This window comes from Mobula birostris, chromosome 5, assembly GCF_030028105.1.
Source record: "Mobula birostris isolate sMobBir1 chromosome 5, sMobBir1.hap1, whole genome shotgun sequence".
NCBI classification, from domain to species: domain Eukaryota; kingdom Metazoa; phylum Chordata; class Chondrichthyes; order Myliobatiformes; family Myliobatidae; genus Mobula; species Mobula birostris.
In genome coordinates this window covers 78778901-78806636 of record NC_092374.1, presented here as the reverse complement: position 1 = coordinate 78806636, position 27736 = coordinate 78778901, and the positions used below count along the sequence as shown (strand labels likewise).

Sequence of the window (27736 nt, the reverse complement as noted above, 5' to 3'; positions counted from 1 at the left end):
AGGGATGGTCGTAAGGATAAGTTTCCACTACCTATTAGCTGCTCACATTGGCATGCATCTCAAATAGCTGGACAACCAAGTTCAGCTCCTGGCCTTCATGTGTGGCATAGCTATTAAGCCCGGTGGAACCATTTCTACTGACAGGAGAAGGGGCTTTCAAATGAGCTCAATGCCTTCTATACTTGCTTTGACCATCAGAACATCGCACGCCCCCACATCTCCTGATGATCCTGATGATCTTAGTATCTGAAGCTGTTATGTGGGCTGCCTTCAGAAGGGTGCCTTCAGGAGGGTGAATGAAAGGAAAGCATCCAGTCTGACCAAGTACTAAAGACCTGTGCAGTGTGTTTTACCCATCTGCTTCAAGCAGGCGTCTATCATACTAGTGCCCAAGAAGGGTGTGGTAACCTGCATCAATGACTATCACCCAATGATGAAGTGTTTTGAGAAGCTGGCATAGAAACATATCAGCTCCTGTCTGAATGGCGTTTTGGATCTGCTTCAATTTGCGTATCGAAGCAATTGGTCCACAGCAGATACCATCTCATTGGCTCTTCACACAACCCTGGAACATCTGGACAGCAAAGGTGCATACATCAGGATGCTCTTTACTGATTACATCTTGGCATTTAACACTATCATCCCCTCAAAACTAATCAGCAGACTCCAAGACCTGGGCCTCAATACTCCCTTGTGCAATTAGATCTTGGATTTTCTGACTTGCAGGCACCAGTCAGTTCAGATTGGCAAAAACATCTCCTCCATGACCTCCATCAGCACAGAAGCACTGCAGAGCTGTGTGCTTAAACCCCTGATCTACTCACTTTACACCCACGAATGTGTAGCTAAGCACAGCTCCAAAACCATGTGCAAGTTCACTGATGACACCATTGTTGTGGGCTCTATCAAAGGTAGTGATGAATCAGCAGGCAGGAGGGAGATTGAAGATTTGCTTGAGTGTGTCAATGTCAGCAAGACCAAGAAACTGATTGTAGACTTCAGGAGAGGGAAACCAGAGCTCCATGAACCAATACTCATCAGAGAATCAGAGGTCGGTAACTTTAAATTCCTAGGCATTGCCATCCCAAAGGACCTGACCTGGACCCATCATATAAATCTAATTACAAAGAAAGCACAACAGCACCTCGACTTCCTTAGGAGTCTGCAGAGATTTAGCATGACATCAAAAACTTTGATAAACTTCTATAGATGTGTAGTGAAGAGCGTATTGACTGGCTGCATCATGGCCTGGTATGGGAACATCAATACCTTTGAATGGGAAATCCTACAAAAGGTAGTAGATTCGGCCCAGTACATTGCAGGTAAAGCCCTCCCAACAATTGAACACGTCTGCATGAAACGCTGTCGTAGGAAAGCAGCATCCATCATTAAAGATCCTCACCACGCAGATCATGCTCTTTTCTCACTGCTGCCGTCAGGTAGCAGGTACAAGAGGCTCAGGATTCACATCACCAGATTCAAGAACAGTTACTACCCCTCAACCAACAGGCTCTTAAACAGAAGGCGATAACTGCACTCATCTATTAAGATGTTCCCAAACCAATGATCTCACTTTAAGGACTTTATCTTTCAGTACGCTGGATGAACTCAGCAGGTCGGGCAGCATCAGTTAGAAACGATGAGTCGACGTTTCGGGCCGGAACGCTTCGTCAGGACTGAAGAATGAAAGATGGGGAAGGATTTGAAGAACGCTTGTAGCTTCAGTTGAAAGACCAGTAATTTGAAAGACAAAGGGTTGGAGGAGGGGAAGCATTGACCTCATAGCCCTGAAAACAATGGGTAGTAGAAGAAGGAGGCGGAACCATGAGGGAGCTGGGGGAGGGGGTAGAGTGAAATAGCGATAGAGGAAGGGAGGGGGAGGGAATTACCGGAAGTTGGAGAATTCTATGTTCATACCAAGGGGCTGGAGACTACCTAGATGGTATATGAGGTGTTGCTCTTCCAACCTGAGTTTAGCCTCATCATGGCAGTAGAGGAGACCATGTATGGACATGTCTGAGTGGAAATGGGAGGCAGAGTTGAAGTGGGTGGCTACCGGGAGATCCTGTCTGTTGTGGCGGACGGAGTGGAGGTGCTCGACGAAGCGGTCCCCCAATCTGCGTCGGGTTTCACCGATGTAGAGGAGGCCGCACTGGGAGCACCGGATGCAATAGATGACCTCAACAGACTCACAAGTGAAGTGTTGTCTCACCTGGAAGGACTGTTTGGGGCCCTGAATGGTTGCAAAAGTTGAGGTGTAGGGACAGGTGTAGCACTTATGCTTACAGGGATAAGTGCCGGCTTGTAGATCAGTGGGGATAGACGTGCGGATAAGGGAGTCGCGGAGGGACCGATTCCTGCGGAAAGCGGAGAGGGGTGGAGAGGGAAAGATGTGCTTAGTGGTGGGGTCCTGTTGAAGGTGGTGGAAGTTGCGGAGGATAGTGTGCTGGATCCGGAGGCTGGTGGGGTGGTAGGTAAGGACAAGGAGAACTCTGTCCCTGTTGTGGTTGCTGGAGGATGGGGTGAGGGCCGAAGTGCGGGAAATGGAGGAGATGCAGGTGAGGGCATCATTGATGACAGCAGAAGGGAAACCACGATCCTTAAAGAAAGAGGACATTTGAGATGTCCTGGAACGGAAAGCCTCATCCTGGGAGCAGATGCGGCGGAGATGGAGGAACTGAACTGGGAATAGGGAATGGCATTTTTGCATGTGGTGGGGTGGGAAGAGGTATAGTCGAGGTAGTTATGAGAGTCAGTGGGCCTGTAGAAGATGTCAGTGGACAGTCTGTCTCCAGAGATGGAGACCGAGACATCAAGAAAGGGGAGAGAAGTGTCCAAGATAGAGGAAGTGAATTTGAGGGCTGGGTGGAAGTTTGAAGTAAAGTCGATGAAATTGACGAGCTCAGCATGGGTGCAGGAAGCAGCACCAATGTAGTCGTCAATGTACCGAAGGAAAAGTTGGGGAGCAGTAGCAGAATAGGTTTGGAGCACAGACTGTTCCACATAACCAACGAAGAGGCAGGCGTAGCTGGGTCCCATGTGAGTTCCCATAGCTACACCCTTAGTCTGAAGGAAGTGGGAAGAGCCAAAAGAGAAGTTATTAAGTGTGAGAACCAGTTCTGCCAACCGGAGGAGGGTAGTGGTTGTGGGGAACTGGTGAGATATATTATCCAGGAAGTAGCGGAGGGCTTTGAGGCCTTCTTGATGGGGAATGGAGGTGTATAAGGATTGGACATCCAGAGTAAAAATGTAGCAGTTGGGACCGGGGAATTGGAAGTTATTGAAGAGGTGGAGGGCATGGGATGTACCCCGGATGTAGGTGGGGAGGGACTGAACTATGGGAGACAAAATGGAGTCCAGGTAGGTAGATACAAGTTCGGTGGGACAGGAGCAGGCAGAAACTATGGGTCTACCGGGACAGTTAGGCTTGTGTATCTTTGGGAGGAGGTAAAACCGAGCGGTATGGGGTGTGGGAATAATGAGTTTAGCGGCTGAGGATGGAAGGTCTCCGGAGTTGATAAGGGCAGTGATGGTGCGGGAGACAATGGTTTGATGTTTTTTGGTGGGGTTCTGTTCCAGTGGTAGTAAGAGGAGGTGTCAGAGAGCTGCCGTTTTGCCTCAGTGAGGTAGAGGTCCGTCCGCCAGACTACTACGGCACCATCTTTGTCAGCAGGTTTGATGGTGAGGTTGGGATTAGTGCGGAGAGAGTGGAGGGCAGTGCGTTCAGAGTGAGTGAGGTTGGAACAGGAGAGATGAGTGGTGAAGTTGAGACGGTTGATGTCTCGGCGACAGTTGGAGATGAAGAGATGGAGTGCAGGTAGAAGACCCGGGTGGGATGTCCAGGGGGAGGAGGAGGGTTGAAGACAGGAGAATGGGTCACCTGTAGCGGGAGGGGAATCCTTGCCAATTTCCTTCCATTTTACAGGGGACAAAGACAGGGGAACTCTGTCCCTGTTGTGGTTGCTGGAGGATAGGGTGAGGGCCGAAGTGCGGGAAATGGAGGAGATGCGGGTGAGGGCATCATTGATGACGGTAGAAGGGAAACCACGATCCTTAAAGAAAGTAAAGTAAAGTCATTTACTTAAGGAAATGTAAATGTAAAGACATCCTTCCGTCTAGGTAGTCTCCAGCCCCTTGGTATGAACATAGAATTCTCCAACTTCCGGTAATTCCCTCCCCTTCCCTTCCTCTATCCTTATTTCACTCTGCCCCCTCCCCCAGCTCCCTCATGGTTCCGCCTCATTCTTCTACCACCCATTGTTTTCAGGGCTATGACGTCAATGCTTCCCCTCCCTCACCCCTTTGTCTTTCAAATTACTGGTCTTTCAACTGAAGCTACAAGCATTCTTCAAATCCTTCCCCATCTTTCATTCTTCAGTCCTGATGAAGGGTTCCGGCCCGAAACGTCGACTCATCGTTTCTAACTGATGCTGCCCGACCTGCTGAGTTCATCCAGCGTACTGAAAGTGTTGCTTTGATCACAGCATCTGCAGATTATTTTGTGTTTAAGGACTTTATCTTGTTATTTCTCGTTATTTATTGCTGTTTATTTATATTTGCATTTGCACAGTTTGTTGTCTTCTACACTGTGATTGATCTTTCATTGATCCTGTTATAGTTACTATTCTATAGATTTGCTGAGTATGCCCGGAGGAAAAAGAATCTCAGGGCTGTAGTGGTGATACAGTGTACAAGGGGTGATTGATAAGTTCGTGGCCTAAAGTAGAAGGAGTCAACACATTTATTTTTCAACATAGTCCCCTCCTACATGTACACTTAGTCCAGCAGTTGTGGAGCATACGGATCCCTTCTTTGTAGAAGTGGTCCACAGCAGGGGTAAATGATAAGTTCGTGTCCTAAGGTAGAAGGAGATGAGTTATACAGCTCTCATTACATGCGCGTGCAGTTCAACTCTTTGAGTGAAAATGCAGAAAGTTTGAAGTTTGAAGCTATGAACTTATCAATCACCCCTGCTGTGGACCACTTTCTGGAGGTCCAAGACGCCGACTCCTACAGAGAAGGGATCCGTATGCTCCATGACTGCTGGACTAAGTGTGTAAATGTAGGAAAAATAAATGTGCTAGGTTTTCTAAAATTGACTATTTCCACCTTAGGCCATGAACTTATCAATCACCCCTCATAGGTACTCTGATAATAAAATGTACTTTGAACTTTGAAAGGCGGGTTACTGGAGCCTTAAAACCAGTCATGGGGCTCATCAGCCATGGTTGGCAGCTCAACTAGAAAGAAACCTCTGATCTTAAACTTCTGCTGTCTTGTGGCTATACCCACTCATAGTGCAGGCTTCACGACTAAACCTTGAGGAAAATCCAGAGCTGGAATCCTTATGCTGAGTTCAACGCTGACTGGCAACTCTTGTGATGATGCAAGTATCAAACTGTATCGGTCTCTGTATACTTTGGATTTATCAGCCTCGTGGAGAGGGAGAGCTTGCTACATGGACAACATTTTGCTCTCCATATTGTACTGCCCTGGCTTGCATATCATAGACAGCTGGGATGCAACATCCATGGTCAACCGCAAACTACAGATGGCCTCAAAATTTGAAGACAGACAGTATCTTTCTCCAAGGGCTGAGATCACAAATTCCAGAATGCGTACATTTAAGTTGGGGGGGGGGGTAATTTCAAAGAAGACGTGAGGGGCATGTTGCTTATACAGAGACTGGTGGGTGCCTGGAATGTGCTACCTGGGGAGGTAGTAGAAGCAGAAACATTAGAGAGTTTTACAAGACCTTTAGATAGGCACATGAATGTGAGGAAAATGGAAGAATATGGATATTGTGGAAGCAGAAGAGATTAGTTTAATTAACTACTAATTTAGTTCACTCAGCACAACTATTCCTGTGCTATACTGTCCTATGTTCTATGTTAAACAAGTTGGGAGCTCCAGGTTGTGGGGTTGGAAAAAGCAAAGCAGCACAGGGTTGTCTCCAGCTCCCGATTCACTCCCTCAGTCTGGCCATTAGTTTGGTGGTGGAAACCTGATGAGAGGTTGGCTGTGGCTCCTATAGCAGAACAGAAAGCCTTCCAAAAATAGAGTGCCAACTGTGGTCCTCAGTCAGACACTGTGTTCTGATGGAAGCCATGCAGCCTGAACACATGCCTGGTCTGTTTCAAATCTAGCTCTTCTTTCAGTTAGTCCTGAGGAAGGGTCTCGGCCCGAAACGTCGACTGTACCTCTTCCTAGAGATGCTGCCTGGCCTGCTGCATTCACCAGCAACTTTTATGTGTGTTGCTTGAAATTCCAGCATCTGCAGGTTTCCTCGTGCCTGGTCTGCGTTGTTTGTTTTTTTGAGTGGGAGGGGGGATTTGTGAGTTGATGTGCCTGATCCATTTTGTTGGCTTTTTTGTGCGGGTGGGGGGATTTTGGGGCCAATGTGCCTGATCTGTTTTGATCATTTCTTGTACAGGAGGAGGGATTTGGGGGTTGATGTGTCTCCTCCATTTTGTTCATATTTTTTATGTGGGAGGGGGAATTTGGGGTACTCTCATGAGCTGATGGGAGCTTGGGGAGAACAATGAAGTGGCTGTTTTAGCGAGCCGGTCCACAACTACTAGAATGTTAGTGGTTCTAACTGACGGAAGCAGACTACTGATGAAATCCACTGAGCACATCGCTGAGCAAGGCCTAACAAACAGAGGAAGCAGTGGCCAGCCCAAATGGCATTTCAAGGTACTCAGAGTGGCCAGTGGATGTGTTGAATGTAGTCTTCCACTTGTCTCCTTGGAAGCGAAGCAAGTTGTAAGCATTGTGTAGATCTATCTTAGAGGATATGGTTGCTCCATGGAGGTGTTCAAATGCAGAGGAAGAGGGTAGTGATTCTTCATAGTGATGTCGAGAGGCCAATAATCAATGCAGGGATGGAGTTTGCCATCCTCTTCGTTCACAAAAAAGAAACCTGCCCCTTTTGGTGAGGTAGATGGACAGCTAAATCCTAAGGTCAATGCCTCTGCTTCAGTTAGTCTTGACGAAGGGCCTCGGCCCAAAACGTCCACTGTACCTCTTCCTATAGATGCTGCCTGGCCTGCTGTGTTCCACCAGCATTTTGTGTGTGTTGCTTGTATTTAGCTGAAAGATTATTTTCAATAAGTATAATTATTAATTACTACATTATTTATGTAACTAACCTTTTGTGCACACATTAATTTCCTTTGTGCATTGGTTGAAAAACGTGTGTGCGCGCGCACACACGCACAGCTTAGAGGGAACATAGGTGGTGGGGGTTTTTAATGATGGATGCTGTGGTTTTGAGGCATCACCTTTTGAAGATGTTCTTGATGCAGGGGAGTCTAGTACCCATGATGCAGCTGAATGATTTCACAGATTGGATAAATTTGGATTGTTTTCTTTGGGGCATTGTGAGAGGATGGGTGACCTGATGGAAGTGTGTAACTATATGATAGAGGCAGTCTTTTATCCAAGGTAGAAATGCCAAGTACTGGAGGACATTGAGACTCTCTCCATTTTAATGATGTCTTTCTTATAACTGGGCGAGCAAAGTGTACGCAGTACAACCCATGTCTGGATTTACCAAGGTTTTTCTACAACTGCTCAACTTTGAACAACCAATTCCTATACTTAGTGCCCTGACTGATGAAAGCTGTCATGTCAACAGTCCTCCCAAAATGCAACTCTTCACACTTAACTGAATGGAAAGCCATTTGGCAGTCTGCTGGCTACTTATCTATCTGATTAAGATCCCTCTAGAATTTTTAATAATCTTCTTCATTGTCTGTGATACCACCTATTTAATAGCTCTGGGATTTAATGCCTTAATGTTCAACTCTGAGATTCCTCTTTGCCAGGCAGCCATGAAACAAAGAAAACCATGGAAGCTGTTTAAAGAAAAACATCAACCCCAATCCCCACGTGCAAAAAAAAACAAATTGCACAAACGGCAACAATAACATCAAACCCCTCCCACCCACGCAAAACACAAATCGTGCAAATGGCAACAATAACATCAAATCCCAAACCACCCACACTAAAACACAAATTGTGCAAACGGGAACAAGTACTTAAAAACTCCACACCCCACGCAAAAACACAAATCGCCCAAACGGCAACAATAACATCAAACCCCACCCCCGTGCAGAAACATAAATCATGCAAACAGCATCAAGTACATAAAAGCCCCACACTCCATGAAAAAACACAAATCGTGCAAACGGCAACAGGAACGTCAAATCCCAAAACCCTCTTGCGCAAACAGCAGGAAGAAAGAACGGGCAAAAATGCAGAATATAAAGCATAAACCTAAAAGAGTCCTAATGAACTACAATCCAATCAAAAAATCATAGACGGAGAACTTGGGTATCATCCCCCGACAGCATCGAGGGAGAGAAAGACCGTTCAAACACCGGGACCTTCCTTCAGGAGCAGTGAGCAAGTGACTGGTAGATGCTTCTTGTGCAAGTGGGACAGGTTGTGCCTTAACTGGAAAGAAACCAATATTGTGGCCGGGAGGTTCATTAGTGCTACTCAGGGTTTAAGACTGTTTAGTATGGGGGTGGGAATAAGAGTCCTGGGTCAGAACATTTCTTGACCAGTAAGTCTTTAAGGAAGGACAGGTAGGAACAAAGTTATAGTCACAATTGGACGAATGGATTGAAGTATGTTTATTTTAATTGGAGGACTAGTTAGCGTAACGTAAATCATAATGTTAAACATAGATCATGCATAGGTACAATCAGAGACTTGATTGAGAGAAGGACAGGTTTGGGTGCTTAATATTCCAGGGTTTCAGTGTTTTAGAAAAGAGAGCGATTAGGTCAAAGAAGGGGGGCAGTTGCATTCAGATTGTCAGGGATAATATCACAGCTGCACTTTCAAAAGACATAATGGAGAGTGTATTCACTGTTTCTCTTGGTGTAAAACTCAAAAATAAGAAATGTGCAGCCAGACTGCAGACACCGCAACCCCCCCCCCTCCGCCCCATATCCACTGGGTCATTGAGAAACAAATATGCAGGTAGATTAGGGAAATGTGTGAAAACAGTGGTGGTGTTGTCATGGGTAAGTTCAACTTCACCAATATAGATGGGCACCTCCTCAGAGCAGAAGGAGGCAGAATTTGTTAGGTGCATCTGGAAGAGTTTCTCAAATCAATATAGAACAGAATATTTCAGCACAGTACAGGCCCTTTGGCCCACAATGTTGTCATACCCTTTAAATTTACCCTAAAATTAATCTAACCCATGAACCCTCATTACTTTTTCCCCTTTTTGTATGACTTACTTAAAGTTCAAAAGTTCAAAGTAAAGTTTATTATCAGAGTACATACATGTCACCACATACAGCCCTGAGATTCTTTTTCTTGCAGGTATACTCAGCAAGTATACAGAACAGTAATTGTAAACGGGATCAAAGAAAGAGCAAGAACACAGAAGACAACAAACTGTGCAAATGCAAATATAAATAAACAGTAATAAATAACAGGAAATAACAAGATAAAGAGTCCTTGAAGTGTGATCATTAACTGTGGGAACATCGCAATAGATGAGTGTAGTGTTCAAGAGACTGATGGTTGGGGGGTAGTAATTGTTTTTGAACTTGGTAGTGTGAGGCTTGAGGCACTTGTATCTTTTACCTGATGGCAGCAGCGAGAAAAGAGCATGGCCTGGGTGGTGATGATCTTTGATGATGTATGCTGCTTTACTACGACAGTGTTTCATGTAGATGTGCTGAATGGGAGGCTAGACCCTGATATAATGGGCCGAATTCACTGCCTTCTGTAGGATTTTCTGCTCATTGGTGTTCCCATACCAGTCCTCAGTGCAGCCAGTCAATACACTTCCCACTACACATCTATAAAAGTTTGTCAAGGATTTTGACGACATGCCGAATCTCCACAGACTCCTAAGGAAGTAAGGACGCTGGTGTGCTTTCTTTAAAATTACATTTATACAATGGGTCCAGGGCAGGGTTTCTGAGATAGTGGCGCCCAGGAATTTAAAGGTACTGACCCTCTCCACCTCCAATGAGTGCTGACTCATGGACTTCTGGTTTCCCTCTCCTGAGGTCTCCAATCATTTCCTTGGTCCTGCTGACATTGAGTGAGAGATTGTTGTTATGACACCACTGAGCCAAGTTTTCAATCTCCGTCCTGTATGCTGATTCGTCACCACTTTGATACGGCTCACAACAGTGGTGTCATCAGCAAACTTGAATATGGTGTGGAAGGTGTACTTAGCCACACAGTCATAGGTGTAAAGTGAATATATTGGTTAAGTTTGCCTTCTTCTGGGCAAGGTCTTTACAAGACAGGTGACCCCAGCCATTATCATTACTCTTCAGAGAATGTCTACTTGGCATCAGTGGTCACATAACCAGGACTTGTAATGAGCATCAGCTGCTCATACAACCATCTATCACCTGCTCCCATGGCTTCACGTGACCCTGATCGGGAGGGCTAAGCGGGTGCTACACCTTGCCCAAGGGTGACCTCCAATCCACCAAAGGGAAGGAGTGTCATACATCTCCTTTGGTAGAGATGTACCTCCACCCCACCAACCTAAATAAAGCTAAATTTTCTTTAGCCCTGTATTGATACCTGTGCAAAAATACTTCATTAAACATTATATCAAGCTTTAGTATTCTTACTTTGCAGTGATAAATTTATAGTGTTAAGAGCAGTTTAACTTCGAAAATCCTATAGAAAAGTTAACTTTATTATTACGAGTCTGAAATTCTGTAATCTCTAACCACCAGTAACACAATTGTTGCTGTGATACAATTTTCTTTAAAACCAGGTTACTTGGGAATGATCTACCAGTCTAATTTAACATTTTGCTTAAAGTAACAAAAATAATAATACTGTTTCTGAAGATTTTAGTACTAACATAAATAGTAAAATGAACAAATTAAGTCTATTGAAGATCAATAGACAAAATCAAATGTTTCAAATGGTTCAATTTAATATCAGAGAATGTATACGGTATACAACCTGAAATCCTTACTCTTCATAAACATCCACGAAACAAGAAACCCCATAGAATGAATGATAAAAGCATAAGAACCCCAAAGACCCCCTCCCCACCACTCACACACAAGTAGCAGCACAAGCATCGACCCTCCCCCCCAACTTGCGCAGCAGAAGCACCAATCCAGATCCCCCACTACCACCAAAGAGATCTTGCTCTACAGTCCATCAAAAACTATTAGTTTCCATAACCCAGTACTTGGTATCTCAGATAGACTCTCTCTCACTAGTGAGGGAGAGAAGGATTGCTCCTGCAACTATGAGGGAGGAGACCAGCAACTCGCTGTTCCGATGTTACGATCTTCTACGTCACTTCTCCAAGCCCTCTGATTTGAGGACCAACAGGCTCTCACTCACCATCAAAAGAGAGAGAGAGAGGAAATCACTCGAGTACAGGGGCCTTCTTCAGACAGCAGTACACACTTCCTGCTGTCCCGATCTTTCAATATCCTACAGACCTTCAGTCGGCAAAATTGGCGAGGAACCAGGTCATCTACAGGGCTGCTCCCCAAAGGTGCATGTCTTCCAGGCCAAATTTACATACAGTATTTACGACAGATTCCTCACCCACAGAATCAGCTTCTGTTCTGTCAAATGTCTAAGTCCATGTTTTCCTAAGGCTGCTTTTGTTTTTTTTGTATCAAGATTCCATTTTATTTATAATTTTATTAAGCAGTGTAGGAGAAGAGTTAGTTAGCAAAATGTAATGTACCTATTGGTCTTCCTTGCAGAATATGAATCGGATGAGACAAATCTCATCAGTAACTGCACACGAACTTAAATCCATGCAGGAGGACCTGAATTTCAAGGAGACTGAAATGCAGAAATCACAGACAACTGCCAAGGGTTTGACTGATGGTAAGTTATTTTAGAATATATGGTTTTATTCCACTTGGCGCCCTCCTTGTCAGTTGCTTTCATATATGCAAGATTTGGGCAGGGAGTGTCTGGCTGAAGACTGATTTAGACAACCTTTGAGCAATGAGCACTGATACAATTGTATTTCTATGTTATATTGACTGTCCTGTTGTACATACTATTTATTACAAATTACTATAAATTGCACATTACACATTTAGACGGAGTTGTAGCATAAAGATTTTTACTCCTCGTACAGTATATGAAGGATTTAAGTAATAAATTCTGTTCAATTTAATTCAATGAGAATTTTCTTCATTGAACCAAATATCTTGGCAACACACACAAAATGCTGGAAGAACTCAGCAGGCCAGGCAGCATCTATGGAAAAGAGTAAACAGTTGATGTTTCGGGCCGAAACCCCTCATCAGGACTGGAAAAAACTGGACCATAAATGTTCTATAGACTACTCCCAACAATAGTTCTTAAATATTTCAACAAGATTATGTTCAAGTGCCTTAAATATAGAATGTAGTGTATCATTTATAATTTTTCTCATTATATCATCAAACCTTACTTTTTAAAATAGAACAAATACAGTACAACTCTAATCATGTGTGTTTTGAAACACAAATAATCTGACTCAGTGAATAATACAGTATTTCTCTTTCTCTTTATAAATTAATTGGGGCCCTTTTCCAGTATTCCTTTCAAACTCACTAAGTCCCTGTTCCCATGTTCCTTTTAAACATATTGGGACCAAAACTTGTCAGTTTAAAGGGTGTGCATGAAAGAGGACCTCAGGGGCTTCATATTCACCAGATCAAGAAGGAATTTAAAATGATTTGAGGTATTAATGGGACATAATAGTCCATAAAATCTGCTATCACCACCAAATTTGGACCTTGATGCAGTTCCCTCATCCTTCTTGACCCTTATGGAGAATTTGACATGACCAACTGTTCTCTTCTCATTTCATGTCACGACTCTGTATCAGCAATGTTGAGCTTGAGAGGGTTAAGCGCTTCAAGTTCCTATGAGCGAACATCGCCAGTAGCCCATCCTCGTCTAGATACAGAGGTATCATGACCAAGAAAAGTCAACAATGCCTCTACTTCCTCAGGAGGTTACAGACGTTTTGCATGTTCCTATTCCTCCTTATCAGTCTTATCAATGTGTCCTATGTGGATGCAACACTGCAATTATGGCAACTGCTCTGCATGTAACAGAAAGTAACTGCAGAGTTGTAAACACAGCTCAGCATATCACAGAAACCAATCTCCCCAATCATCCTGGACATTTTCTCTTCTCCCTTCAGACTCAAATACCTGAAAGCACATACCACTAAGCTCATGGATAGCTTCTACTTCACTGTTATAAGACTATTAAATAGTTCCATAGTACGATAAGTTGACCATTGAACTCTATCTTGTAATGACCTTGCACTTTATTGTTTACCTGCACTGCACTTTCTCTGTAGCTGTTACATTTTATTCTGCATTCTGTTATTGTTTTATCTTGTTCTACCTCAATGCACTGTACAATGATCTGATCTGTATGAACAGTATGTAAGACAAGCTTGTCACTGTATTTCAATACATGTAACAATAATAAACCAATGCTAATTCCAATTCAATTCCATTATCCAGCCTTGCCTTACTTGGTTTTATTTTTATCCAGAACCAGAGCATATTGGCCAGTGATTTTGTTGACATTCCTGCAATTTGAGAGAAAGTAGTTATAGGTTCCACAATGATAGTGCCAGTTTATCTGAGATATTGGTAAAGGTTGCCCTGGAATGTCAGATTGTTGTAAAAGCAAAACTGGTTCCCCTTTCCGTTAGAAAAGGAAATAGGCAGTCTTTGCCTGGTCTTGCCTTTGTGATTTCTGCTTCACACTACCACTCTTAACTGATATCTGAAGGTGCCTTGGTGCGTTACATACGAAACAGCCAGGAATTGGCAGAGATTCAGTTTTACCTGCCTTGCAAGACTATCTTCAAATTCTTGTGTTTAAGTTTTCTCTTCATCTTGCCTTTTCTTATGTGTGTAACTCTCTTGAACAGTAAATCAGATAAACTTCTCTTTGTCTAAGTTTTTGTTCCATGCTTCTGCAAGCAAGTTCCCACCACTCACTCCCTTAAAATACACTTTTTTAACCAAATATTAGTCACCTCTTCCACCTCCTCATTGCTATCACACTTATACCTAGCACTTGGGACTTTTCTTATATTAAGAATGCAATTTGATAATATTGTAAAAATTGTTGTTAAGTGCTTTAAGTTCAATGACTCAAATAATAATGCAAAGTATTTTGTCAAAAAACTGTCATCCCAACCAATGTTTCAACAGGTTCTATGTGTCCTTCTCAATGACTATGCAGTTGTGAGCATTTGGTGTCTCTATTGACACTTGCATTGTTGTTCAACCTCTCCCTCTTGAGCCCAGCTTTTATAATCAGTAAACATTGCTGAAGTCCAGACCCTTTTTTTAAAATATATTAATCTAATAGAGATATGCAGCACAGAAATAGGTTGTGTGGTCCATCACGTCCATTCTGAACTATTTACTATCCATACCAATCCAATTTTCCTGTGATAGGTCCATATCATTCTTATTTACATGCCCGTCGAAATGTCTCAAACATAGCCACTGAACCTGACTCCACCACCTCCTATGGCAGTGAGTTTCAGATATTAGCCACTCTGCATTTAAAGAATCTTTCCCCTTAAATCCCCTTTAAAATTCCTTCCTCTCACCTTCAACAATTCCTTCTTGTTTTTCACACCCCTGCTATGGAGAAAAAAGATCTCTTCACTCTATCTGTACTTCTTAAAAATTTATATACCTCTATTTGGCCAACTCTTGGCCACCTTTGTTCTTGGGAAAACAGACCCAACCCATCAACATGGAAATTGATCAATGCTAACCAAGATTCCCATCTAAACTAGTCCCATTTACATGTATTTAGCCCATGTCCCTATGACCTTTGCTTGCCCACGTACCTGTCCACATTAATGTACCTGCCTTGTCCACTTCCTGTGGAAATTCATCCATGTACTGGGTGAAAAAGTTGCCCTCAAATGCCTGTCAAATCTCTTCACTCTCACCTTAATTTCTGCTTCTGATTCATGATACCCTAAACCTAGGCATAAAGACTGTGAATAAAAACCTAGGAATATCGTCCCTGTACTGTATGCCCCTTATGATTTTATACACCACTATATAACCACCCTTTTGTTTTCCCCTTGGTCCAAAGAATAAAGTCACAATATGCTCAGTATCTCTCCATAACTCATTTCTCAAATCCTGGCAACATCCTCATAAATATCTTCTGCATTCTTTCCAACTTACTGGCATTACCAAACTCCAAGACCTGGAACTCAACACCTGTATCTGCAACTGATCTCAATCAGTAAGGACAGGCAACAGCACATCCATCACATTTATTCTTAACACTAATGCTCCACTAGGTTGCGTCCTCAGCCCACTATTCTACTTCCTGTACACTCATGACTGCATCACCAGGATCTATACTTTTGTAGACAATACCACCATTGTGACTGCATCTCAAATTATAATGAGTTGGAGAACAAGAAGGAAATAGGGAGATTCGTAACATGGTGTCATGACAACAACCTTTCCCTCAATGTCAGCAAAACAGAAGTGATGGTAATTAGCAGGTGGTACACATGCTGCTGTCTACATCAACTGTTCATACTTTTTTGCCTCTTGCGTAAGCAGCCAGCATAACCACAGACCCCACCAACCCTGGACATCCTCCCTTCTCCCTTTTTTACTACAATCAATTGAAACACCTTAACTACACACAGGTCTCCAAAACAGATCTCCATTTATCTAATTATGTGATTCTAAAATCAATTGGCTGCACCAGTGATGATTTGGTGTGTCATATTAAAGGGGGTGGATACTTATGCAATCAGTTAATTTGTGTTTTATATTTGTAATTAATTTAGATCACTTTGTAGAGATCTGTTCTCACTTTGACATGAAATAGTCTTTTTCTGGTGATCAGTGTCAAAAAAGCCAATTCAAATCCACTGTGATTCAATGTTGTCAAACAATAAAAAATGAAAACTTCCAAGGAGGCTGAATACTTTTTATAGGCACTGTATTTAAATTGTCAATGTTTCAAGTTACAACACTTGCAAATTCTAACAACATGGAATGGAAGTCAGTAGCTCATCTTTAATAAACCGCTGGCCAGCTTCTAGTGCTGACTGCAAATGTGGATTTAGTCTTGTGAATTCAATCAAATGTAAATCTAGAAACAGACTAGAAGTGAAATTTAGATGATCTAATGAGGATTAAGACATATCTTTCATCTGGATGCAAATGGATTTGTAATAAAGACAGACGCGAAACAGTGCACGAAGTATGAAAGCCTTCCTTTGTGCACCATATTTCATTATACCAATTAATAAGTCAAATCAAAAGTATGCGACTTTTCAGATTTCATTCTAAATGTACATAGTATGCGTATTACAAAAACAGACATTTAAAGTGCTGCAGGGCTGTAAAAAAAGGGATCGGTGCTGGTTGAGGAATGACCTCCCTCCCCCAATGGCACATAGTCTCTGGCCTCCAATCAAAGAAGCAATATCTATTCCCACTCTTTGGCTTCTCCCTTGAAGCCAATGCCTAATCCAATTTACTATCTCATCTTGAATAGCAAGCAAGTGAACATTCTTGACCAGCCTGTCCTGCAGGACCTTGTCAAAGGCCTTGCTAAGATCGATATGGACAACATCCACTTGCCTTCTATCAAATTTCCTGGTAACTTCCTCGAAAAACTCGATAAAACACAACCTACCATGCACAAAGCCATGTTGACTATCCTGAATCAATGTCTGTCTATCCCAATACTTAATGTATCCAGTCCCTTAGAAAACCTTCCAGTTACTAACTCACTACTGATGTCAGGTTCACTGGCCTATAATTTCCTGGTTTATTCTTAAAGTCTTTAAACAACAGAACAACATTAGCTATCCTCCAATCCTCTGGCACTTCACCTGTGGCAAAGGTCATTTTAAATATCTCTGCTAGGGCCCCTGCAATTTCTGCACTAGCCTCCGACAGGATCCAAGGAACATTTTGTCAAGCCCTGGGATTTATCCACTCTAAATTTCCTCAAGACAGTTAACACCTCCCCCTCAATAATCTCTATGAGGATTGGTATGTGTTTTCTCATCTTCTTGTTCCTGAAGTTCACAATTAATTTCTTGGTCTTACTGATTTCAGTACAAGGTTGATGTTACATAAGCTATCTTATGTATTTATATTTGTTTCTTTATTATTATTGTTTTTGTTTCTTTTGTGCTGCATCAGATCCAGAGTAACAATTATTTTGTCTCATTTACATAAATTGGTTACTCGGCAAGAAGTAGAATGTAAATTATCTCTTTTTTTTTAGCTTTCTTTATCTCTGGACAATGGCATTGCAGTTCCTCGGGGTCAATATCACAAATGACCTGACTTGGTCCAACCAAGCAGAGTCCATTGCTAAGAAGGCCCACCAGCACCTTTACTTCCTGAGAAAGCTAAAGAAGTTTGGCCTGTCCCCTAAAACCCTCACTAATTTTTATAGATGCACCATAGAAAGCATTCTTCTAGGGTGCATCACAACCTGGTATGGAAGTTGTCCTGTCCAAGACCGGAAGAAGCTGCAGAAGATTGTGAACACAGCCCAGCACATCACACAAGCCAATCTTCCGTCCTTGGACTCACTTTACACCGCACGCTGTCGGAGCAGTGCTGCCAGGATATTCAAGGACACGACCCACCCAGCCAACACACTTTTCGTCCTTCTTCCCTCCGGGAGAAGGCTTAGGAGCTTGAAGACTCGTACGGCCAGATTTGGGAACAGCTTCTTTCCAACTGTGATAAGACTGCTGAACGGATCCTGACCCGGATCTGGGCCGTACCCTCCAAATATCCGGACCTGTCTCTCGGTTTTTTTACACTACCTTACTTTCCATTTTCTATTTTCTATTTATGATTTATAATTTAAATCTTTAATATTTACTATCGATTTGTACTCCAGGGAGCAGGAAGCGCAGAATCAAATATCGCTGTGATGATTGTACGCTCTAGTATCAATTGTTTGGCGACAATAATGTATAAAGCATCAAGTATAAAGCATTCATCTTTTGCATTTGGACTACTGGACAAGAACCACAACTAATGTAATGCTACATGTGTTGACATACAAATCTAGCTAATTAACAGTATGAAGTTTAAAAATATTTATATTTTACCTGACTTACTGTATGCTGCAATTGAGATCACAGACTCACACTAATGGTCTGATATTTATTTTCAGTGAATGGGAGCAACACGCTAAGAGGTGAAATAAACACGAGGAATGAAATAATTCTGTTCCTTTGGATCAGTGGTGGGAAGGATTATACTGCTTTTTATGAAAAGCTGAAAGGTTTATTGTCAGATTTCAGCCCTTCAACAAAAGATTTGTAAAGAAGTAGTGAAGGAATAAAACAGACCACCAAAACATGTTTTACTTACATACAGTATTTTAATAAAAACAAGTTTTTTTTTTTAGAAGAGTGCTTTTTAGAATCTTAATTGGATTTGATGGAAGTGCAACCACATTTGCAACACTTAAGAAAACAATTCTTTCACACTGGACAATGAAAGATCTGTCACACCCATTGATTATGTAAAAAGTTAAAAATAGAATTCCTGAGCATGAAATATTTATAATTTCATATTTTAAGAATATAAGAGCATAAGAAACAGAAATTTCACCATTCAGATACAAGTCCTGATGAAGGGTCTCAACCAGAAGCATTAACTCTTTATTCCTCTTCATAGATGCACCCTGACCTGCTGAGTTTCTCCAGCATTTTGTGTGTGTTACTCTAAAAGTCAATCTGATCCTCAACTTCAACTCTATTTTTTCTGCCTTATCTTGATATCTCTATATTTCCCTTTTATCCAGAAATGTCCTGTCTTCAGTGTACTTAATATCAAGTCATTTACACCTCCTTCGGATTGTATTTTAAATACACCAGCATCCCTTAGATGTTTTTACCATATGTAATCATTGCAGTCTGCACATTATCTTGCATATTGCTCTAATATTTCAACTTGCAGGTTTTGATAAATGCTGTAACTTCATCCATTTTTCTGGTTTGCTTGGAAGTCTGAGGGGATAGTGTCCAAGACTATAATCTTCTCTTTCCTCCTATGTGACTGACTAGAGAGCCAACGGCTCCAGCAAGATCTTCAGAAAGTTGAACAACTTGAAAGCAAGATAACTACTGAGCTGAGTTCTTTAAAAGAAAAAATCCAGCAGATAACAGTTGCTCTAGAAACTTATAATGACCTAGATGGACTAAAGGCAGCTGGAGAAGAGAAGAAAAAGGTAATAGCATTTGAAATCATTCACATTGATATGACTGGATATGGTTTTGCATCGAATCTGTAATATGTTCCATGTGTGAAAAAAACATTATTTTAAATATACTGTGCATTCAAATAATTTAGATACAAAATCACTTGATTGAAGCTGGAATAACTTCAATAAGTGAATATTGGTCACAGAACTGTTTTTCTTAATCTCTGTATTACACAAATGTGTAAAAATCTAATTTAATTTCTGCTGTGAAATGGTTTTATTTAATAATTTTGTACTGTTTTTACTTCTGTTAACCTTTTTTCCATAACAAAGAACTTGTTATTCTCAGAGAAACTAAAAAATCTTTATTCAGATATTTCTTAGTTGTTCATGGCTACACATAATTATTGAAGCTTATGCGTTTTCCTGCTGGCATGCCAGTGCATTATAAATATATTGGCTATTAAAATCTGGAAATCAAGTTTTATAATTTTGCTGAAAAAATCTAACCAGTCATATTCCTGTCCTACAGTCAGCCATTCATTTTGTGTTGTGTTACTCTGGATTTCAAGCATTTCAAGCATCTGGAGATAGATAAGTTTTTTAGTCTTGACAGTACATATCTTGAAAGGATAAAATGTGGAAATCATTATTTTATGTTTTTATTTAACAACTCTGCACTTGGACATTTTGTTTATCTCCTGGAATGGTAAACAACAATTCTTCATTTCACTTGGTTTCCAGAAACTCCAGGAGGAGAAGATAAGACTGACAAAATGCAGAAGCACCTTTAAGAAGATGATGCAACAGGTCTCAAAGGAAAGTGATATTCTGAAGATGCAATTACAGGAAAATGAAACCCATTCACAGGTAAGGATATTTTAACCTGCCCATTACTGCTTCAAACTATAATGAGATTATAAAAAGCCTGTAATGATGAGCGAGTCTGCATGTAAACTCATAGGCTTGGTAAGTGTTTTATATCTTTAGATACCTTACATTGTGATACTATGCAAAAAAATTTAAATTTGTTTTTTAATTATTTGATCATTTTTATTATACTTGCCTTTGCAAAGTAATTTCTCCAGTGGGGTTTTAACTACCAATGAGATTTACAGGAAGATGTTGCTTCCTGTATTGCTGCATGCTGCACATCCAACAGTGCCCTTAAGTCAGCTGTAGGGTCATCAACGAGGACCACAGCTCATTGATGTTTCACTCCCTTTTCCCTGGTATATCTACTGGTGGTGGAGCAGTGGCAGGGACGTCCTTTTATCCTCCCCTGTAGCTTCCAGTGGGGTTAGTCAGTTTCCCAATTTCTGTCCTTCCTCCTCAACCACAGCCAAAAGCTGCCCTTCTCTGCCTCTCAGCCAATTCTCTGGTGGCCCTCCTGAGCCTCGCTAAAGTCACTGCCATATCACAGAGTAACCTTGTCGTTGAAGGGCAGACAAAGCCCCAGCATCCTACTTCTACAGGGTAGGTGATAGTCCTCCAGCCACCTTCCTTACACTCAGCTGCTAGGTCTGAGTATTTCAGCCTCTACCACTCATGGGCAGCCTCTACTCTTTCCTCCCGTGGGATAGTTAACTCAATGAGGAAGACTGCCACTGACCACAGTACTATACCTGTGCGGAGAGATGTAGTGTGATTTCCGCGGGGAATTGTAGCTGTCTGCCTAAATCTACCCGCATGATCCACTTCTTGTCTTTGGAGAGGAGTCCAAATGGTTAAGACGTTCGTCTAGTGACCTGCGGGTCGCTAGTTCGAGTCTCAGCTGAGGCAGCATGTTGTATCCTTGAGCAAGGCACTTAACCACACATTGCTCTGTGATGACACCGGTGCCAAGCTGTATCAGCCCTAGTGCCCTTCCCTTGGACAACATCGGTGGCGTGGAGAGGGAAGACTTGCAGCATGGGCAACTGCTGGTCTTCCATACAACCTTGCCCAGGCCTGCGTCCTGGACACTTTCCAAGGCGCAATTCCATGGTCTCATGAGACTAACGGATGCCTATAAGGAGAGGGGTCCTGAAGAAGCTCTGGGACAAGTTCATTCAGCACTCTTATCAACCTTAACAAATAAGACCATAAGATATAGGAGTAGAATTGGCTATTTGGCCCATCGAGTTTGCTCCACCATTTCATCATGGCTGATCCAATTTTCCTCTCAGCTCCAATCTCCTGCCTTTTCCCCATATTCCTTCATGCCCCGACCAATCAAGAATCTGTCAACCTCTGCCTTAAATATACATAAAGATTTGGCCTCTACAGCTGCCGGTGGCAAAGAATTCCATAGATTCACCACTCTCTGGCTAAAGAGATTTCTCCTCATTTCCATTCTGAAAGGATACTCCTCTATTCTGAGTCTGTGTCCTCTACTCTTAGATTCTCCTACCATATGAAACATCCTGTCCACATCCACTCTCTCAAGGCCTTTCACCATTAGTTAGGTTTCAATGACGTCATGTCTTATTCTTCTGAATCCTATTAAGTACAAGCCCAGAGCCATCAAACGCTCTTCATATGGCAAGCCATTCAATCCTGGAATCATTTTCATGAACCTCCATTGAACCCTCTCCCGTTTCAGCGCATCCTTTCTATTGTGAGGCCAGACCTATTCACAATACTCCAAGTGAAGCCTCAACAGGGCTTCATAAAGTTTCAACATTACATCCTTACTTTTATATTCTAGTGCTCTAGAAATGAATGCTAACATTGCACTTGCCTTCCTCACAGCCAACTCCAGCTGCAAATTAACCTTTAGAGAATCCTGCACAAGGACTCCCAAGACCTGTTTCTACTCAGTTTTTTGTACTTTCTCCTCATTTAGAAAATAGCTAACCGTTTCATTTCTTCTACCGAAATACATGACCATACACTTCCCTACTCTGTATTCCATATGCCATTTTTTGCCCATTCTCCTAATCTGTCTAAGTCCTTCTGTAGCCTCTCTACTTCCTCAAAACTATCTGCCCTCCACCTATCTTCATATCATCTGCAAACTTTGCAACAAAGCCATCAATTCCATCATCCAAATAATTGACATTCACATAAAAAGAATTGGTCCCAACACAAACCCTTGTGGAACACCACTAGTCACTGGCAGCCAGTCAGAAAAGGTTCCCTTCATTCCCACTCTTTGCCTCCTGCCAATCAGTCACTGCTTTATCCATGCTAGAATCTTTCCTGTAATATCAGGGCTCGTAGCTTGTTAAGCAGCCTCATGTATTGCACCTTGGCAAAGGTCTTCTGAAAATCCAAGTACTCAACATGAAGCAATTCTCCTTTGTCTATCCTGCTTGTACTTCTTCAAAGAATTCCAACAGATTTCTCAGGCAAGGTTTTCCCCTGAAGAAGCCATGCTGACTATGGCCTATTTTATTATGTACCTCCAAGTACCCTGAGACCTCATCCTTAGTAATTGACTCCAACATCTTCCCAGCCATTGAGGTCAGACTAACTGGCCTATAGTTTCCTTTCTTCTGCCTCTCTCACTTTTTGAAGAGTGGAGTGACATTTGCAATTTTCCAGTCTTTCAGACACCAGAACCGTTCTAGAACCTAGTGATTCTTGAAAGATCGTTACTAATGCCATTATCATTACAAATAGAATGGGTTGTCGTCCCACTAGGGAAATGCTGCTTCTCACATCCCGCCTGCAGGTCTCTAGGATCTCCCATCAGTCAACTTCTTCAAGACCTGGTCATGCCGCCATCTGTAGTACCCTTGGGACAGCGCAATCTTGCATTCTACCAGGATATGTTGGAGGTTGGCATTAATGGTATCACATGGGGCAGCTATCTTCATTGACGAAGCACTGGTGAAGATTTTGGGTGCAGGGCAAGATGTCGTAGGTTGCCCTGATGAAGAAGCTGAGTCTAGTGGATCTTCCACAGGTTAGACCAGCTGAATGTCCTGTTGGTGGTATTTTCCCATGTTGTCCGGCTTCCCTGGTGGCCCTGTGCCTCTGCCTTCATCCTGTAGTGTTCTTGCGCTGTCCTTGTCACCTCTTCTAGTACCATGGCTTTCCTGTCTTTCTTCAAGGCCTTGCTCCAGAAACGTCTTGTCTTCCCCCAGCCAAGTCCTGCATATCCAGCCTGAACTTTTCTGACAACCTGACAGCCTCTTGGTGCTGCAGCCTGCTGATGGCCTGGTCTAATTCAGCTTGAGCTGGTCTAAACCAGCATGAGGACTCCTGCTCAGCAACCAGTTGGGTTTTCTCCTGCTTGTACCCCAGGCTAATAGATCTCAGTAGCAGCTGCCACATTTTCTTTCCAAAGAGGTCAATGTCCAAGAAACACCAAGGTAGCCCCAGTCGTTTCAGGATATACTATTTGGCTATCCCAACCATCCTGCCAGCTGTTGATGAGCAAAGTTTTACACATCTTCAGTGGCCACATCACCCTTTGGTACACTGTGAACTGGCAGCACCACACTTTATACTTCCTGGGTAGTTGGCTCTGATCAATTCTGACCAGGCCCTTAGTGAGGTGTTTCTGTGCTACTTTTCCCCATCTGCCTGTCAGAGAGCTCTGCGGTGTACTGCCTCCCAAAACTTTGAATGGGCTACCTGGACAACAATGGGATTTTCTCGCCCCCTACAACAAAGATGATGTCACTTCTGATCCCTTTTTGGAGGAGTAGGCTTTGTGACTTGAAGGGCTTGATCTTCATCCTTGTCCATGTCACTAGTTTGTCCAGTCTCTTCAGCAACCTTCTTTAACATACAGCCATCCTAAGGATACTTGAGACATCATCCATGTAGCTTCTCAGTGGAGGAAGCCTCTGTCCTGACCGTAGCTTTATCCCTCCAACAACCTGCCTTGCTCCAATAAGAATGATCTCGAAGGCTGCCACAAACAGGACGGGAGAGATGGAACACCCCATAGCAATGCCTACTTGGAGCTGCTGCCACCCTGTTATAAAGTTTCAAAAAGAGAAGCCCATTTGGAGGTCCCTGAAGTAATCGGAAACCAGGCCCCTAACGAATCAAAGATGTAAAACAACTCTATCACAAAGTTGATGAGCTGGTGAGGCACAGATCCATAGACATTCGCAAGATCCAGCCACATGATGTGTAGGCCACCTTTCTCATGCTTGGCTCATTGGATCTGGAGCCATATATACGATACATGTTCCACACATCCTGGGAAGCCTGGAACTCCTACCTTCTGACAGCTGTTGTCAATGTATCTATTGCCCATGAGGTAGCTGGTCATCCTCATTAGACACAACAGAGAAGATTTTCCCCTCAACGTACAGGAGTGCAAAGCTCCTGAACTGGAGGATGAACACTACCTCAGCTCTTTGCCTCTCTGATGGGATGCGCTTACTAAATATTTAGATTAGTAAGTGGAAAGCACAATAAATTCAGACAATGTGTGTCTTATCTGCAGTTCTTTTAGACTGAAGTTTAACATATTTTCAAATTTATAAATCTAACCGTGTCACTAGCCTTTGTATTGGTAACTATTTATCTTATTTGTATTGACATTAAAGGTTCGAATGATGTTACTGATGTAGCATTTAGCTCTGAATTCATTGATGATCACCTTTGTGCTGATTCTTCACTTATAGGGCTCGCCTTAGGAGTATATTCAAAGTCTGTCTTTCTCAGTCTTATTTTGATATTTTGTACTGAGATTAAGTCACCTTTTAAAATCTCTCACCAACCTGCTCAACGTCTCTGATGTCTATTTTATCAAATCCAATAAGCCTGGAGCTCAAGTCACGCAAATTTTATGATCAAATGCTTCTTCCCTTTATAGTATTTGTTGTGCTGCTTACTTTGATTTAGTTGCCTTTCTTCCACCTTTCCTTCTGAACCACATTCTGATATATATGGAATCTCTTAGAGCCATGTACTGAATCAATGTATATTCCTGCAGGAGTGTATTTTGTGAACTTATGTTTATCGTAAGAAATTCATGTTCTGTGGTAATGCCTAATCTAAATTCCACAGCTTGCTTCTTTGAGTTCATATGTTAATCTTTTAGCCTCTGTCTCAGAGGCTGGATGATATAATGTAATACTTGATTTAAGTTTTTTTTCAAAATCAATTAAATATGTAATGATCCAAATAGTTGATCATTTTCCAGTGCTGTCTCCCAAAAAGACACATTTTTTCCCTTTATTGTGAGATCTGTTGATGCTGCATGCTTCATTTTATTTCAAGTGGCCATCTGTCAAATTAATTGATGGCCAGGTAGGAGATTTCAATGTCCATAAGACATGGGAGCAGAATTAGGGCATTGAAGCCATCAAATTCCCAAACTTGAACCAGTGTGGCTGCACTGCATTTTACAGGCAATTTGTATGCCAAATACTCCAGACCCTTGCCTCTGCCAGGTGAATAGACAAAATTTTGTGCTACTTTACTGCTTAACATCCGAAATTTATCCAGCAATCATGGGTCTATTCTGACCCCATCTTGTGTGGCACTGATTGTGAACAGCTGATGGCTCCTTTGGTGGAAATCTCCAACAAAAACAACCTGTCCAATCACTCCTTATAATTTAATTTCTCCTGGCAACATTCTTGTGAATATTTTCTGCATTTTAATTAGCTTAATCACATCCTTCTTATAGCATGGTGATTTCACCAGCTGTAATGTGATATACCAACTATTGTACTCAATGATCCAAATCATCAAGGTTTCAGGTGTCATACACATTCCTCATCACTGTCTAACTTTGCTTCCACCTTCAGGAAACTATGCATTTATACCTCAAGGCATAAATGTTACAACACTCTTCAGCATTCATTCTGCCCAGATTTAGCTTTCAAAAATGCATCAAAATGCCTGAGTTAAACTGCATTTTCCAACCCTTTGGCCATTTTTCCATTTGATCTAGATTTCATTGTAATCTTTGACAACTTACCTCACTAATTACTGCCAATTTTGGTGACATCTGCAATCTTACTAGTCATGCCACCGACATTCTCATCCAGATTCTTAATTCTTGCGGATACCACTACCACCTTTTAGAAGACTTCCCCACAATTTGCCTTAATCAACCATGGAATTGAGTTTAAGAGCCGAGAGGTAATGTTACAGCTATATTGGACCCCAGTCAGACCCCACTTAGAGCACTGTGCTCAGCTCTGGTCACCTCACTACAGGAAGGATGTGGAAACCATAGAAAGGGTGCAGAGGAGATTTACAAGGATGTTGCCTGGACTGGGGGCATGCCTTATGAGAATAGGTTGAGTGAATTCAGCCTTTTCTCCTTGGAGTGGTGGAGGATGAGAGGTGACCTGATAGAAGTGTATAAGATGATGAGAGGCATTGATCATATGGATAGTCCTAGGGCTGAAATGGCTAACACGAGAGGACACGGTTTTAAGGTGCTTGGAAGTAGGTACAGAGGAGATGTCAGGCTAAGTTTTTTATGCAGAGAGTGGTAAGTGTGTGGAATAGGCTTCCGGCGACGGTGTTGGAGGCGGATACAATAAGGTCTTTTAAGACTCTCCTGGATAGGTAAATGGAGCTTAGAAAAATAGAGGGTTATGGGGTAATCCTAGGTAATTTCTAAAGTAAGTACATGTTTGGCACAGCATTGTGGGCCGAAGGGCCTGTATTGTGCTATAGGTTTTTCTATGTTTCTAAGACCTACCAACAGGCCCATTTTGTATTATATTGGCTCTCCAGTGACCCCAGATCCCATGTGATATAACCTTCTGGATCAGTCAACCATGCAGGATGTTGTCAGACTCTGCTAAAGGGGGCTAGGATCCAGAGTGATGGGGGTCAGTGGAGGGAGAAGTTGGTGTAAAGGTAGATGGAGCGTGTAGAGGGAGACTTGAGAAGGCAAAATTGCACTCAGTTGGTTAGGTTGAAGTGTGTCTGTTTTAATGCAAGGAGTATCAGGGCCAAGGGTGATAAACTTCGAGCATGGTTCAGTACATGGTGCTACAATGTTGTGGCCATTGCAGAAACTTGGCTGTCACAGGGGCAGGAATGGTTCCGATATTCCAAAACAGACAGGGAGGGAGGAAAAAGAAGTGATTGGTAGTAGTATCACAGCTGCAGGAAGGGTGGACATTCTGGTGAGATTGTCTGCTGAATCATTGTGGGTGGAAGTAATGTGAGGTCAGTGTTGAACAGTCTAATATGCTGAAACATGTTGACCTTAAGAGAGAAAATGTGCTAGAACTTTTCAAAAACATTAGGATAATTAAGCCCCCGACGCCAGATGGGATATAACCTGGGTTACTACAGGAAGTGAGGGAAGAGATTGCAGCCTCTTTGGCAGTGATTTTCACGTCCTCACTGACCACAGAAATAGTGCCAGAGAACTGGATGTTATTGCTTTGTTCTATAAAGGTAACCCTGGGAGTGGTTAGCAAACTACTGGAGAGAATTCTTAGAGACAGAATTACTCAGTGTTTGGAGAAACATAGACTAATTAGGAATAGTCAGCAAGTCTTGCCTCACAAGCCTGATTGAATTAATTGTGGAAGTGAGAAAATAAATTCATGAGGGTAGAGCAGTGGTTATG

The 27736-nt window shown here is 42.3% G+C and overlaps 1 protein-coding gene across 1 annotated transcript in view; it reads left to right on the top strand.

Moving 5' to 3' along the window:
• ift74 (intraflagellar transport 74) overlaps window positions 1-27736 on the top strand; it is a 243963-nt gene that overhangs the window by 189523 nt on the left and 26704 nt on the right. Inside the window, exons 15-17 of the mRNA XM_072258230.1 lie at window positions 11736-11862; window positions 19103-19266; window positions 19984-20109. Of these exons, the coding sequence (XP_072114331.1) occupies window positions 11736-11862; window positions 19103-19266; window positions 19984-20109 (417 nt within the window). The remainder of the gene's footprint in view (window positions 1-11735; window positions 11863-19102; window positions 19267-19983; window positions 20110-27736) is intronic.